Source organism: Rutilus rutilus (assembly GCF_951802725.1).
Source record: "Rutilus rutilus genome assembly, chromosome: 24".
Lineage (NCBI taxonomy): Eukaryota > Metazoa > Chordata > Actinopteri > Cypriniformes > Leuciscidae > Rutilus > Rutilus rutilus.
The window spans coordinates 10208198-10224952 of record NC_140228.1 but is presented as its reverse complement, the minus strand read 5'-3'; the positions used below and the strand labels follow the sequence as shown (position 1 = coordinate 10224952).

At 35.1% G+C, this 16755-nt stretch overlaps 2 protein-coding genes and 1 long non-coding RNA gene across 8 annotated transcripts; all 3 read right to left on the bottom strand.

Moving 5' to 3' along the window:
• Positions 1-393: 393 nt before the first annotated feature.
• On the bottom strand, positions 394-15909 carry LOC311283630 (eotaxin-like). Of its 5 annotated transcripts, none has more exons than XM_084398158.1 (4): positions 15735-15909; positions 15532-15649; positions 15359-15430; positions 394-1400 (listed from the first exon to the last, which is right to left on the bottom strand). In XM_084398158.1, exons 1-4 carry the CDS (start codon positions 15805-15807, stop codon positions 1376-1378), a joined length of 288 nt encoding a protein of 95 aa, XP_084254284.1. In that variant the 5' UTR covers positions 15808-15909; the 3' UTR covers positions 394-1375. The 5 variants fall into 5 exon arrangements, with proteins under 5 accessions (XP_084254284.1, XP_084254282.1, XP_084254285.1 ...); XM_084398156.1 differs by lacking the exons at positions 15359-15430; positions 15532-15649; positions 15735-15909 and adding exons at positions 1532-1603; positions 1705-1822; positions 1908-2072 and having other exon boundaries at positions 416-1400; XM_084398159.1 differs by lacking the exons at positions 15359-15430; positions 15532-15649; positions 15735-15909 and adding exons at positions 1532-1603; positions 1705-1819; positions 1908-2065 and having other exon boundaries at positions 430-1400.
• On the bottom strand, positions 3789-5029 carry LOC311283633. The gene is made up of 3 exons (XR_014626093.1): positions 4720-5029; positions 4168-4294; positions 3789-4063 (listed from the first exon to the last, which is right to left on the bottom strand). It is a non-coding gene; the product is annotated as an uncharacterized lncRNA (long non-coding RNA).
• LOC311283629 (C-C motif chemokine 8-like) lies at positions 11615-13513 on the bottom strand. Of its 2 annotated transcripts, XM_084398155.1 has the most exons (5): positions 13251-13401; positions 12899-13016; positions 12180-12306; positions 12029-12096; positions 11615-11942 (listed from the first exon to the last, which is right to left on the bottom strand). In XM_084398155.1, exons 2-5 carry the CDS (start codon positions 12966-12968, stop codon positions 11920-11922), a joined length of 288 nt encoding a protein of 95 aa, XP_084254281.1. In that variant the 5' UTR covers positions 12969-13016; positions 13251-13401; the 3' UTR covers positions 11615-11919. The 2 variants fall into 2 exon arrangements, with proteins under 2 accessions (XP_084254281.1, XP_084254280.1); XM_084398154.1 differs by lacking the exon at positions 12899-13016 and having other exon boundaries at positions 13251-13513.
• Positions 15910-16755: the final 846 nt, after the last annotated feature.

Here is a 16755-nt window from a genome sequence, read left to right as displayed (position 1 = left end):
ATTTCCACCACATCTCACATTATGTATTGTTTAATATCAAACGTTTCTAAGACAGTTTGAATGTGACCTGTAACAAAAAAAAAAAAAAAAAACTGTTAGTTTTAATAAAAATCAACCCCTAGGACATAAAAGCACGTGACATTAAAGGAACGTCCAACTATTATGATGTTTTCAATGTTAAAAGATATGAAAAGATGTGGATTTTAAAACGGATAGATTATAAGGTAATGCTGGCAAGTATTCAGTGAAGTGATCGATGCCCATGAGTGTGTTATGTTGATGTTTTAGTTCTAATATTCAAACCAACAGCCAGCCTAAGCTTTTGACGGACATTAAAAATGCTTACTTAGGAAAGGAGTGATTTTGATGCATAAAGTTGTTTTTATTGTCTCTTATAACAAACCCATGAAACCCATGAAAATGTAGTTATAAAATATTAAATAAAATATAGAATAATAGGGAAAAATCACTATTTAAAACTGTTGTTCCATTAATCCTGCTTTGTGTTTGTTTACTTACTTATTTACTTCCTTCCTTCCTTCCTTAATTAAGCTGTGAAGATGTTAATGACTTAAATTACAAAATGCAAAAAAATCGAAAAGGACTTTTTCATTGTCAACACTCAATTTCATAAGATACCAATAATAAGAGTACCAACTTATTCATACAAATTAGCATTTGATTATGGATGACATTTACATAAGTAGCACAAGGAAGGACATGCATAGTCATCAACCAACTGCTAATGTAAGAATAAAGATGCTAAAGAGAAAAGGTGTCATCGTTTCTGACAGAGACCTCTTGCACACATTCAGAAACATCAACCACAAGCAAAACCAGTTGTTGCTGATCATAGTTTATATGTAGTTTCAGATTGCACTCGTTCATTTGCATAATCAACACAAATATTTCCGGGTTTGTTTTCATACAAATCAGTCTTAATTTTACTCAGACTTGCGTCATCCTTCTTAACACAGTCCATTACCAGTACATTGAGCAAAATATATTTCAATGTGAAATATAATATATAAGCTAATAATTTATTTAAACACATTTGTTCTAAAACAGTTTCACTATTATTCAGTGTCTGAATAAATTAATAACTGTCACTGCCAAACTACATCATATGTATTGGACAACATAAATTTAAAAAATTCAATTTAAATACACCTAATTTACTAACCGTCACGTTAAATATTTTCAAAATACAACAGCAAAATCTATTAAACTTTAGAAATGTTTTTAAAACGAGGAACTACTTGTAGATGTGTTCTCATTATGAGTTTGCTTTTAGATGTTCATGATTCAGTTGATTGGGAAGATCCTCCCACAGGAGTGAGTTTACTAATAGATGATGCTGGTGGTGGCGTGGAAGTCAGGCTTTGTTTCTTTGAGCTCTTCTGTAAAACAAAAGAAAAACAAAAAAAAACAATGTGAATACAAGAATACTATGCTAAATATGCAACAATTTGTAAGATTATGTTGTTACAAAGTCAGGTATGTTTCACCACACTTGTTGGGTTTAACTTACAAAAGCTTAACTTTCTCCTCCACCCATGGTAGTCTCCAATGAAGACAGAACTCTCCTCGTTCAGTCTTAAAGCTGTTAAAGAGAATGAAAAAGTTAAAACAGAAATCTAGCATCAGATGCTGTTGATCTCTAATCATGACATGTTTTCTTTAGAGAAGAACTAGGATTCTTACACAATGGCCTTTAGACATGGAAGACTTTGTTTTAGCGTCCTGAAACTGATGATAGGATCAGTCAACTTTGTTTTGGAGACGACTCTACAGCAGTTGATCAGCTTCTGATTAGCATCTGCTGAGATTGAAGAACAAGGTAAACCTCAATATTCTGCACCGTTCCATCAGATATAATAATATACAAACAGTTTCAAGCACTTTACCTGTTATAGTCCAGATCACAGATGCAAAAACCACAACAGCCAAACTCCTCATGAGAATCCTTTGTGTCTCCATTGTCACAGTCGATCTTCAACTTTCACTGCTTGTGTCTGAGAGAATATATTCAAGACTCTCACTAGTTCACCTTAAATAGTCAATAAAGCAGAACTTAAACTGCATGGTACTCATCCTGTCCGTTTATTTTTGTAGATGATTTCATCATTGTTCTGTTTCATCACCATATCGGCTTTCCTTGTATATTAGATTGTCGTGGTAGGTGTAAATGTCATCTGCTAAATTAATATGTGTAAATCGGGGATCTCCATTTGATGAACTTCTCAGATGAGATACAAATTCAATGTATGCTGAAAAAAGCTAGTTATTTTTAATATTCCAATAGGACAGTGTGTCAATAGTGTTTTTTTATTTAGTGATTCAAATATATTTTATCTTGTAACATTGACCATTTGTCCATTTAAATGAAGCAAACTAGATAGAAAGAGCTGACATCATACTGTTACTTCAACTAAGAGGTTTGTTGGGGAGTTTTGCAAGTCAGTGCGATGGCATGGGTCAAGGTTTCCATTTCACAATATTCATAACTGTCAAATACTTCTGAAATGCAAGACACTGTCATCCTTTAATAACAAAGTTTAACACATCCACCACTGAAACGCCATTTTCAAAAATAAATATATAAAAACTAAATTAATATATTAAATATATTATATTAATGAAAATATTAAACTATATAATACAATTAGCTGATACACAGAACAAAAAGTGGTTAGTGATAGTTCACCCACAATGAAAATTCTGTCATTATTTAATCACAGTACGTCGTGATGTTTCAGGTTTGCTGCGATGCTTTCATGATCGTGTTCTGAGGTCATAAATAAATGTGCTTCATAATCTGAGAATGTGTTTGTTCTCAGGTACTGACTAAATAAATGAGCATTCTTAGACACGTTTGACTGTCATTAGTCTGGTGGAAGATGATGCACAGTTCCCATCATTAGAGTGTTGTAGAGAAATGGAACGTATGACTCTGCTGTTTCATCTGACAGTCATAGGGTTTTAGTGTGTGTGTGTGTGTGTGTGTGTTCGTTCATCTCCATTACTGTGACCTCTGGGTTAAATCTCTGCAGGTAGCATACTTCAGAAACACACACTACACCCAGATTACACACAAAGTCCCTCCCTATGGTCTGATGGTTTCAAATCAATTTGTAAGATGTCACTAACAACTTCTCATTGTTGTAGGCCTCAGGCCTTTGTTCAAAGGTAAAGATCAGCAGAATTCCAGAAATAAAATGACACGAGTAATCTTGTATTAAATATGATTCCACAATATTTTTATTAAAGTTTACATTCATAATGCATCCAATAAACTTTTGTAAGCACTTCAAGACATTTAACTGATATATTTGTAATAATTTAGAGAAGAAAAGAGAAATAATATTAGGAAAATAAATATGTTACTTTGTTAAAAAATAAATAAAACATTGAACAAACAAAAAGCAGTACTCCTTGCAATTGTGTAATATATTAAATTCTAAAAAGAAAATAAAGGTTTATAAATTAAGCATTATAAATAAAACTAAGACATTTATATTTCAAAAAGAAATAAAAAGATAAAGGAATAACCGGACTTAGACTGCACAGCAGCTAAGTGTGAAAGCAAACCACAGATTGTTTCCTTTGTGAAATATGTTCAACATGTTTTTCCCAGCGTAGAAGAGAGTGTATTAAACTGTAGCTTGACTGACTGACACGAATGGTAAAGTGTGGCTGGTGAAGACCAAGTTCAAATCCCCATGTGTGTCGTTAAAGATTTAGTATAATCTTCAGTATAATCTTCACATATGACACCCATCTGTTGAATTAGACCAGAAGAAAAACAGGTTAGGAAGTGGCCCTTTACATGATACATATGCCAGTATACAGTAGATTGTGTTGGTATAAACCTTGCGAGAAGAGGTTGTCATATTATATTCAGTTCAGCTGTTCTGTATTACTCCTAACGCACTCCACAGGTTAAAAAAAAAAAAAAAAAAAAAGTAAGCTGTAAATTCTAACCTTTTTTAGATTATTCATTCTTCTACTGAGCCATTTAGCTTTAGGATCGATGCAGTACAATATATTGTCATCAGTCAACCTGTAAAAATGAAATGGAGAAATGCATTTAGACTGCAGATATTGGCACAATAAAATGCTCTTTGACAAGAAGAGATTCCTTTGAATGTTGCTGGACTGACTTACACTACGGCCGCAGCACATTTGCCTTTTGCTGAAAAGATGTAACATTTTGTGATTTTGATTCTTGGATTTTCTAATGTGAGCGTATCCTCTTTGCAGCATATTGGCTTTTTAGAGTCTTGAGAGGTCACTGCAAAACAGACAGAAAAACATCCATAAATAATGGTTTCCCATTTAGTTTGATTTCAAAAGCTATTGATTCTTTATGGTGTTTGGTTGTATAAATAACACTGTTCAAGTCTAACACTTGGGGAAAAAAAGAGCCCATCTTTTTTCCATTAAAATATGTAAGAATCATTAAAACAAGATAATTTTATATGTGAAGCAAACCTACGCAAAATATTAAGACTTAAAGAACATATCTTAGATTTTTCTTAACCCACTGGAATTTTTATTTTATTTTTTCTTGTTTTAAGCATGAATCTAAAATAATTTAATGAGATTTATGCCTAAAACATCATAAACATTTTTCCAATCTGATAAGAAATATAAAACTTTTTTTTTAATTAAACTTTTTGTGTGGAGAATGTAGGAGAATAGGAGAAGGAAACTCACCTCCTGATGTAAACGCACACAGGAACACAACCAAACAAATCATAACCATCAGTCGTTGAGATGCTGAGTACAGGTGCATGATTTCTGAGGGATCTTGTGTGCTGTGAAATTCCACAAATGGTTTACTGCTCTTGGGCCGCTCTTGCTTTTTATGTCCTAGAAAAAAGGGAAGTATTGTCATTCTTCATGCTTCCTATGAATAAAGCGAATGGAATAACTTACGCCATAGTTAATCATTCTGTTAATCATGCACAAAATAAAAATAAAAATTCTTAGGATAAACATTTACAGATATCAGTTGTTGCTTAATTATTTGATATGACAAATCATGGACGACAGGAATGATTTAAGAGTATCGTCATAGGGTTTCTCTGAAATTTGTCATTTGTCAAGCCTCAAATCAGGACATGTGAAAGGAGTGTAAAATACAGGACTGAATACTGGGACATCAAGTCACCCTAGTCTGATGATGCTGTGTCACTGTTCTTTTGCAAGAATGAGCTAATCAGAGGAAAACGTTTAGAATTAAAGGGGTGGTTGAGTATGATTTCACTTTTCTAACTCTAGTTAGTGTGTAATGTTGCTTTTTGAGAATAAACAACATCTGCAAAGTTACAATGCTCAAAGTTCAAAGCAAAGGGAGATTATTTGCTTTTAAAGAAATCGTTTTTTAAGGAATACTACAACAAACGGCTGGTAGGGACTACACAACATCACCAACCCTAAAATTTACATAAACCCCGCCCCCTGGGAACACGCAGTCCATGTTGAGATTGAGAAGAGGAAGAGTTGTAGTCCAGTACATTTGTGAGTCAGCTCAAACTGTAGCATCCGTCTTTTCACAAGAAATAGAAAGTCACTCTGTGTGCATCTCACAACAGTTCCTATACGAGCGATTTATAGATTAGCATGACAGAATATGCTAACTGAAGATAGTTAACTCCACATCAGCAACATGAATTCAAGGCAGAACAGTTTCTGTCATTTAGTGTGTGTGTCTGCGTGAGGTAATCGGAGCTGCTAACACACGAGCTCTTGAAACCATTCATTTAAAATGCCAGACACAAAACGGTGCGTTTTTGCTATCCCTCAAAAAGTGACAACTTTAACATGCTATATAAAAATATCTGTGGGGTATTTTGAGCTAAAACTTCACACACACACTCTGGGGACATCAGATATTTATTTTACATCTTGTGAAAAGGGCATTATACCACCCCTTTAAGTAACTGTATCAAAACAGATCAACTCTGTGAACATGTGCATTATATTATTACATTATACAATAAAAAAACAACAATATTAATTAAACACTATATATGCAACTAAAGGACATCAGTATTATAAAAGTAAACTAAAACTTATAACAATTTGACAAGTGTCTTCGGCTAGTGTGAAATCACACCACAACATGTTTCCTTCGGGCAACTCGCTCAGGCACTGAATCGTTTGGAGCGACGTGTCACTCTGTAAAACCGTAACTCAAAACCGACAACAAAAAAGATCTCCAGATAAAGTCCACTGAAACAACCTTTTGTCAGCGATGAAAACTGTATTTGTATTAGGTTCAACACCTGCTCGTGCAGCGTCTTGTGAACGAGGTAAATACATTTTCTCACCACAAAGAGTAACAAAACACTGAAAATACTAAAACTAAATACTAAAACAAGTACCGTGTTATTATGTTTTTAATGACATTCAGAACCATGGTATAGGCTATTAAAGTAGGCTACCATGTCACATGGACCTGTTCCTTTGAGGAACTGTGTCATTAATAAGTATTTTAAACATACCTAAGCCCATAGTTACATTAATATAATATAACTTCCCAATTTTTGAATGTCTTGTTTGGGGATGTGTGTACCGTACGAATGCAAAGTTGTTATTTGCTTCATGTTCGTTTCTGTTTTTGTTTTATGAATTCCATAACATCTTTCATTTGTTGAATTGCTGGCCAAGTAATCACCGGTTGACTTTGTCAACCCAATCGAGTATCCCCATAGTGCAGTCTGGATGATTGGGGCGGGGCGACACATTAAGGAGGGGCTACATGTGTCGCTCCGCCCACCCCCAAGTTCATTGGTTTATAATACAGCAATCTTATTGGCGTGGACGCTTGAGGCATGAGCATGTGCATTCCTTTATGTACGAGTTTATGAATGATCTACTACGCTGTTTGGCCATACTACAGAAATATTAAGTGATAACCATGGCGATTTCAATAATCAATTGGATAATGTTTTGATTAACTTAATTACGAGTTGTGTGAACAGTTAATACGACTTAATAAGTTAGATGAAGTTACTGTACAACAAACATATGTCTTCATGCGGGCAGACCACCGTGTAATGTAGCCTACGTGCTGCTAAATCTGGGGAACGAATTCTTCATTCGTGGCCATGATATGTTGGCTATATAGCCTATACCTAGGTCTATATCAAGTGTCAAAATGATCTGTATAGCGCTCAATTCACATCGTTTTAAAGCAGCTTTTCAAAAAGTTATATAGGCCAATATAAGCTTTAATATTGAGCAGTTCAGGGCTGGGAGTTATAAAGAAATATGTTGCTGATATAAATGATACAATGTTTGAGATTTAGCTATATTATATTTATTAATTTACCCATCAGATAAGTCAGTGCCACTTTAATAATAATAATAATAATAATAATAATAATTCATTACATTTATATAGCGCTTTTTCTCAGCACTCTAAGCACTTTACATAGAAAGGGGGGGATTCTCCTCAACCACCACCAATGAGCAGCATCCACCTGGATGATGCGACAGCAGCCATATTGCGCCAGAACGCCCACCACACACCAGCTTACTGGTGGAGAGGAGACAGAGTGATGAAGCCAATCAGTATATGGGGATGATTATGAGGCCATGATGGACAGAAGCCACTGGGCAAATTTGGCCATGATGTGCCAGGGTTACACCCCTACTCTTTCGAAAGACATCCTGGGATTTTTAATGACCACAAAGAGTCAGGACCTCGGTTTTACGTCTCATCCGAAGGACGGTGCTCTTTGACAGTATAGTGTCCCCGTCACTACACTGGGGCATTAGGACCCACACAGACATAGGGTGAGCACCCCCTGCTGGCCTCACTAACACCTCTTCCAGCAGCAACGTGGTTTTCTCAGGAGGTCTCCCATCCAGGTACTAACCAGGCTCAGCCCTGCTTAGCTTCAGTGGGCAACCAGTCTTGGGCTACAGGGTGACATGGCTGCTTTAAGTGAGCAATGAGCATGACTGCATTAAATTACTAGCACTGCAAGGAGAGATAGCCTGTTAGACTGATAGTAGACAATATTTTCCGAATGTCATGCAGCTGGGCTCTGTAATTTTACATCATTAATCTATGCTTCTTCATTTTTCCATTAGGATCAGTGAATAAAAACAAACTCAGGATTTTACACATATGATGATAATTCACTGTATTTCAGTAAGACACATTTCCGAAAGTGTGTTTTATTTTATTTTAAACCACGCGTGGCAAATAAGACAATAATAGGCTACCAAATAATACCTGGCCATTGTTTGTTTTTTTGTCTTTTTTTTCATACAATGAGAATTAAAAACCCTGCAGCGCTGAAATATTATGTCGATCTATAGCAAATATTATTATTTATGTGCTCAAGAGTGTATTTAAATAATAAATATTCATAATCTCTGCTGTTTTTTTTTTTTTTTTTTTGAAGTAGGCTACTGTTATATTGCACAGATTTACAGCAGTGATTTTTTTAAATAGTTAGGCTACAGCTATATGCGAGTGTTAATATTTGAAACTATGTTTATCCCGTAGACGCAGATTATAACATGAACACACAATGCGGGGGAGAATCAATAAATAATTAGATTTTTGATACCTTGATGTCACAGTCACAGATAGTCGTAGCAGGCCTATATGTTAACCGACTGACAGCCTATTAGAAAACAGAAACCTTTAAAAACTATAACATAGGCCTATACAGAACCAATATAGGCCTTGGCTGGCCCTCATATTTCATTAACAGGTAAACAACAAGGAAAATTAGTTTGCCATTAAACATTTTATTTGCACTTTGTGCCAAAAAATGCAAGCATTGGAGAACAAATCTCGTTAAAAAAAACCCAACAACAAAAACCGGTCGTGCTTTAAAATGTAAAATCAGCTGCTTGCGTTCGGGTTTGTCCGATGTCTTTTTTTAATACGGTGAATTATCATAATTTGCGTAAAATTAAGAATTTGAGCCAAGTGAATGACGCGCTAATGTAAAACAGCTCTATTAGCCTGAGGTACACTGAGGTGCTTTCACCAAGCGTTTTTAAACAATAACTTTTATTCTGTGTCTTAAAGGGGAACTTGGCAACTTTTTTAACTTAATAAAACTGCCTAGAAATCATTTGGATGGTTAAACAACCTGTTCTGGTGAAATTTGTGACTTTCCTCACTCCCCCCAGCGTCCCCCGGCGTAAAACCAACCTTGCAACATGGGGACTAACGTCCCGGTAGCGATTATTTGGCGAGACAAAAAAATCGCTTGTGAGAGAGACGGAGGGAGAGCAGGGAAAGGAAATGTAGCTGAAAGAATATGCTGCGTGTTTTAAATAGCGTAAAAAAATGTTTTATATCGAAACGCAATATGTGGCGGCCGGTGTTGATTCTGTGGCGCACCGCCACTAATTAGTCTATGTGTGGGAAACACTGAATGTTCTATGATAATGTGTGTAATGTATTACCCACCTCAGATATAGCACCACACGATAAAGTTGGCCAGCTCTGATAATAACAGATGCACATGAGTAGCGGTAGAAAGGGGGAGGAGGGGCCGCAAGTGAGTTTTTTTACGACAGTGTTGTGAAATATACGCCCCACAGCTGTTGGGAGCTCGTTGAGAAAACACGCGACAACAAAAGTGAAGATCAGCGAAGAAATGGCTAGAGTTACCGAGTTCCCCTTTAAGTACAACAAAGCCAATAGATCTTAACTAAAATTACCATGGTAAACCGATAACAAGATACGATTAGAGTTAGCAATTAATAGTTCTTTAACACTAGAAGCCAGAATTCCATAACTACTAGAACTCATTTTGACCGCTATTCCAAACTCTATATCTTTAATGATAAATACCCAATTGAGAGATTAATGCATTTATTGTATTAGGATATCTTTTAAAAACAAAACAACACCAAACTGTACATTTAAACAAGTTTAATTATACATCTATAAATAATAATATCCGTAGATGTCCTGAACAAAATGACGGAGCAGCCTATGTTTTCATGTTTACACTGTTCGATCGCGCCCGCGCCTTACACACACACACACACACACACCATATTCCAGCATTGCAATCTTGACATCGCAGCCTGTTCATTATAGCCATAATAAAATATAATAATAAATTATATTACATATTATATTACTAACATATGAAAATTCCACTGCTCTGTTTATATAGTCAGTAGTACAATTCGTACCATTTTGTGCATGTGAAGAGGATGATTTTTTCCGTCGATATTGAAACGTGAGTGAAGTACAAAGCCTATAATAAAGAATAGTATACCATCCAAATACATCGCAAATGTTGAAACATTTTGATTCTAATTAGAGAGTTACGTGAGCCTAACGCCGCTTACTTTCACTTTTGCTTGAAAGTAGCCTATTTCATTTTGGCTTGTTTATAGTTATTTTTTCATTCTTGTTCTGTTCTGAATATCATTACATTTAAATGATTTGTTGTGGAATATGTTCTGTGTATTTTGTACCACATTTTATTGTTGTGTATATTGGTATATCTATAATAATACCGCAAAATTCAGTGCAATCTGACCGTCTATGGCCGAAATAGGTAAATATGTTCATTTGTTTTTTTGCCTTATGTGTAATTTATATGAAAAACATTTTAAATGAAAATACAGACACTTTTAGGAAAAGTCAGGTACCAGCAGGATTTTTTTTTTATTTTTTTTTAACAAAGTTATTGCAGATATAAAATTCAAAACGGTCAAAATGACCGCCATGGCAGTTCTAGTGTTAAAGGTGCTCTAAGTGATGTTGGGTGACGCCACTTCTTGTTGACGTTTAAAGTATTGGCAAACAAAATGGAGGCTAGCTAGACCCTCCCCCCTCCTCATCCGCGCACTAACCCCCCAAACCCCACCCCCAAATCCTTCTTGTCGGTTATTGGCTGGAGCAGTTTGCTATGTTTCTGGTGCAGGTTAGCCCAGTTTGTTTTTCCTGCCGTTTGTGGAGCCTGGGGTGTCTACAGAGACCGCGTTTTTTTACAGTGTGTTCAGGGGACAGGCAACTAGCAGATGTTGAGGAGATGTTTGATGTATGTGACAAAAAATGTCTTGGCCTAAAAAACGTGTGACATCGCTTAGAGCGCCTTTTAATACGGCAAAATCATTCACAAAATAGTACATAAAGGAATGCGCATGCTCAGGCTTGAATTGTCTAGGCCAGTAAGATTGCTGTAAAATAAACCAATTAAATTGGGGGTGGGCGGAGCGACGCATGTCACCCCGCCCCATTGTCCAGACTGCACCAAGGGGGTATTCCCATAGGGTACTACACCCAATTTGGCTGATTAATTGCATGGCCTTCTCTGTGCATTAATGCTCTTCTCCACTAGATGGCGCACATTCTATTACTGAAACACAAAATATATGTAGTATGTAGAGAAATATTTCACCCAAAAACGAAAATTCTCTTATAATTGACAAACTATCAGTATGCTGACCTGTTTTTTCCCACATTCAATTACAGTCAATGGAGACTGAAACTTTCAAACTCAAAAAGGACTCAAAAGAAAAAGTATCATTACTCACAGAAGAGAGAAAGTAATTCTGATTTGTAATGACACAAGGATGAGTAAAGAATGACAGAATGTTCCTATTTTGGTGAACTATTTATTTAATGATTCAGCTTAAATATAATTAAATACAGTCTAAACTGTTACAGAGAAAAGGCTGGATGTTTGTGTGAAAGAATAAGCAGTTAAATGTTTTTTTTCAAAAGTGCATTTTAATTTTAAAGCAGATAAAACAAAGCAATTAAGTGAAACATATTTTAACATTCACATAAGCTAAGGGTATCTAATGGTGCTTTTTTGATTGAATAAACTTACATAATATACATTCTCTTTTTTTATATATATAGATGGATTGATATAGATAGATTTGCAGCATCTTTAGGCCTACATTGGCTCAGTCCTCAATCTCCTTCAGACCTGGAGGAAAGATGATCACATTATAAGTGTTTTTTTATCAATACATAAGCATCATATTAAGATGTCATATTAATTTAGGGCCATACCTTTCAGTCTGAATTGAATCCAGCGCGCTGTTGGATCAGAGCAGTACTTGTCTTTCTCTGTGTAGAATCTGCAGGACAGATATACAGTACCACTGAAATGAACACAATATCAGGCATATAAAACTGTGAAATGTGTGTAGAGAGAGCTTACACTATAGCATCCACACACGGACTCAGAGCATTCTGATGCCTGTATCCAATCAGTTTAACTTCAGGAGGGATTCTTCCCTTCGACACTTCCTTACAGCAAGTCACTCCAACTCTAGTGGGCCGACGATCTGAAAGAGAAACAGATTGAAATCTCCAAAGCACTTGTACTGTGCGTACTGTATACAGTATGTGTGAAAACAAGACGATCTTGATCTTGATAAGGGCTCCATTAAAGAAAACAAAACTGTGCTATAGCTAAACGCAATCTATAGTAATGGATTCACCATCATTAAAGAGATAGTCCACCAAAAAATGAAAATTCTGTCATAATTTACTCACCCTGATGTTCCAAACATGTGTGCATTTCTTTCTTCTGCTGAACAAAACAATATTTTGAAAAATGTCCCATTGACTTCTATTGTATTTTTAAACAGAAACTGTTTAGCTTCTAACTCTCTTTAAAATATCTTCTTTTGTCTTCCACAGAAGAAAGAAAGTCAACAACATGAGGATGAGTAAATGATGACAGAATTTTCATCTTTGGGTGGACTATGCCTTTGGATTATGAAAGCAGGTTGGTGTGAATTAAATGGATCATAAATGCAAAATCTGAGTGTAAATATAAAAAAAGTTCATTAAAATCAGCAGATCCATAATAATCAGTACCAAAGGCTCTTATAAAAATACAAGTCCAATGATAAAAAAAATCCCAAAACTTACAGTTGACTTGCTGCTCAGTAACACACACAAGAACCATCATCATCAGAGCTAATTTCCAGCAGAGATGCATGATGTTTGCTCAAAATATTCACAAAACCAGATGAGGAAGACGTAGATTCTGTTTTGAAGGTGCTATCTAGACTCATATCCTTTTATATGGTATTTTTCAAGACAGGATATTGACTTCCTTTGCATCTCTAACCAGTAAGAGACTGCAGACCGAATGTGACAAACCAGTCGAATTCATGATCACAGCATTATGATATCCTGCAAATTAAGGGTTCTTCCAAAGGTTTCTCATAATCAGCAGAAACAGTATCATTGACTGTGTGCTGCATGTTTAGTTACTTACAGTTGCCCTGTGCACCAGTGAAGCATCCAATGAGGATGACCAGAACAGTGACGGTGATGAGTCTAGAAGTCCAGGCCATAGCTCTCGGTGTCCAGATCACAGGTGTTGTTCAGTTAGTTGGTGTTGATTATGTATGTTTGTTATTATGAGGAGGTCTTTTAAGAGATGTACAAAAACAGTCAGAAGGAATAATGCGTCACAAACTTACCACCACCCTTTTGAAGTCATTGCATCGAGTGATCATCAACTCTCAAGCATTGACACCTCTCACCCACAAAACAGTAATTTTTAAACGTCAGCATAATTTATGAGAAACCAATATCCCCTCTTAGAAAAAAATGCAATAACAGACCACAATTAGACGTAGCTCCTTTAATAAATTTAGTTTAGGGGTTATGTTTCTGCAGGTGAAAACACACAACTTGAAGCTGATGTGTTGATCTCCACTTGATGTCCTTTACCTCAATGGATTTGTTGACATTTATTTATTGATGGTTTGTCAAGAAGTAATTTTATATTTGTCATCTATAACTAGGTGTCTTCAACCATTTTTTTCCTCATAAACATTTCAAGCACACGCTCATTTCCACCACATCTCACATTATGTATTGTTTAATATCAAATGTTTCTAAGAAAGTTTGAATGTGACCTGTAACAAAAAAAAAAAAAAAAAAAAAAAGTGTTAGTTTTAATAAAAATCAACCCCTAGGACATAAAAGCACGTGACATTAAAGGAACGTCCAACTATTATGATGTTTTCAATGTTAAAAGATATGAAAAGATGTGGATTTTAAAACGGATAGATTATAAGGTAATGCTGGCAAGTATTCAGTGAAGTGATCGATGCCCATGAGTGTGTTATGTTGATGTTTTAGTTCTAATATTCAAACCAACAGCCAGCCTAAGCTTTTGACGGACGTTAAAAATGCTTACTTAGGAAAGGAGTGATTTTGATGCATAAAGTTGTTTTTATTGTCTCTTATAACAAACCCATGAAACCCATGAAAATGTAGTTATAAAATATTAAATAAAATATAGAATAATAGGGAAAAATCACTATTTAAAACTGTTGTTCCATTAATCCTGCTTAGTGTTTGTTTACTTACTTATTTACTTCCTTCCTTCCTTAATTAAGCTGTGAAGATGTTAATGACTTAAATTACAAAATACAAAAAAATCGAAAAGGACTTTTTCATTGTCAACACTCAATTTCATAAGATACCAATAATAAGAGTACCAACTTATTCATACAATTTAGCATTTGATTATGGGTAAACTGTACATAAGTAGCACAAGGAAGGACATGCATAATCATCAACCAACTGCTAATGTAAGAATAAAGATGCTAAAGAGAAAAGGTGTCATCGTTTCTGACAGAGAACTCTTGCACACATTCAGAAACATCAACCACAAGCAAAACCAGTTGTTGCTGATCATAGTTTATTTGTAGTTTCAGACTGCACTCGTTCATTTGCATAATCAACACAAATATTTCCGGGTTTGTTTTCATACAAATCAGTCTTAATTTTACTCAGACTTGTGTCACCCTTCTTAACACAGTCCATTACCAGTACATTGAGCAAAATATATTTCAATGTGAAATATAATAAGCTAATAATTTATTTAAACACATTTGTTCTAAAACAGTTTCACTATTATTCAGTGTCTGAATAAATTAATAACTGTCACTGCCAAACTACATCATATGTATTGGACAACATAAATTAAAAAAATTCAATTTAAATACACCTAATTTACTAACCGTCACGTTAAATATTTTCAAAATACAACAGCAAAATCTATTAAACTTTAGAAATGTTTTTAAAACGAGGAACTACTTCAAGATGTGTTCTCATTATGAGTTTGCTTTTAGACATTCATGATTCAGTTGATTGGGAAGATCCTCCCACAGGAGTGAGTTTACTGATAGATGATGCTGGTGGTGGCGTGGAAGTCAGGCTTTGTTTCTTTGAGCTCTGCTGTAAAACAAAAGAAAAACAAAAAAACAATGTGAATACAAGAATACTATGCTAAATATGCAACAATTTGTAAGATTATGTTGTTACAAATTCAGGTATGTTTCACCACACTTGTTGGGTTTAACTTACAAAAGCTTAACTTCCTCCTTCACCCATGGTTGTCTCCAATCAGAACAGAACTCTCCTCCTTCAGTCTTAAAGCTGTTAAAGAGAATGAAAAAGTTAAAACAGAAATCTAGCATCAGATGCTGTTGATCTCTAATCATGGCATGTTTTCTTTAGAGAAGAACTAGGATTCTTACACGACGGCCTTTAGACATGGAAGACTTTGTTTTAGCGTCCTGAAACTGATGATAGGATCAGTCATCTTTGTTTTGGAGACGACTCTACAGCAGTTGATCAGCTTCTGATTAGCATCTGCTGAGATTGAAGAACAAGGTAAACCTCAATATTCTGCACCGTTCCATCAGATATAATAATATACAAACAGTTTCAAACACTTTACCTGTTATAGTCCAGATCACAGATGCAAAAACCACAACAGCCAAACTCCTCATGAGGATCCTTTGTGTCTCCATTGTCACAGTCGATCTTCAACTTTCACTGCTTGTGTCTGAGAGATTATATTCAAGACTCTTACTAGTTCACCTTAAATAGTCAATAAAGCAGAACTTAAACTGCATGGTACTCATCCTGTCCGTTTATTTTTGTAGATGATTTCATCATTGTTCTGTTTCATCACCATATCGGCTTTCCTTGTATATTAGATTGTCGTGGTAGGTGTAAATGTCATCTGCTAAATTAATATGTGTAAATCGGGGATCTCCATTTGATGAACTTCTCAGATGAGATACAAATTCAATGTATGCTGAAAAAAGCTAGTTATTTTTAATATTCCAATAGGACAGTGTGTCAATAGTGTTTTTTTATTTAGTGATTCAAATATATTTTATCTTGTAACATTGACCATTTGTCCATTTAAATGAAGCAAACTAGATAGAAAGAGCTGACATCATACTGTTATTTCAACTAAGAGGTTTGTTGGGGAGTTTTGCAAGTCGGTGGGATGGCATGGGTCAAGGTTTCCATTTCACAATATTCTCCATAACTGTCAAGTACTTCTGAAATGCAAGACGCTGTCATCCTTTAATAACAAAGTTTAACACATCCACCACTGAAACGCCATTTTCAAAAATAAATATATAAAAACTAAATTAATATATTAAATATATTATATTAATGAAAATATTAAACTATATAATTCAATTAACTGATACACAGAACAAAAAGTGGTCAGTGATAGTTCACCAACAATGAAAATTCTGTCATTATTTAATCACAGTACGTCGTGACATTTCAGGTTTGCTGCGATGCTTTCATGATCGTGTTCTGAGGTCATAAATAAATGTGCTTCATAATCTGAGAATGTGTTTGTTCTCAGGTACTGACTAAATAAATGAGCATTCTTAGACACGTTTGACTGTCATTAGTCTGGTGGAAGATGATGCACAGTTCCCATCATTAGA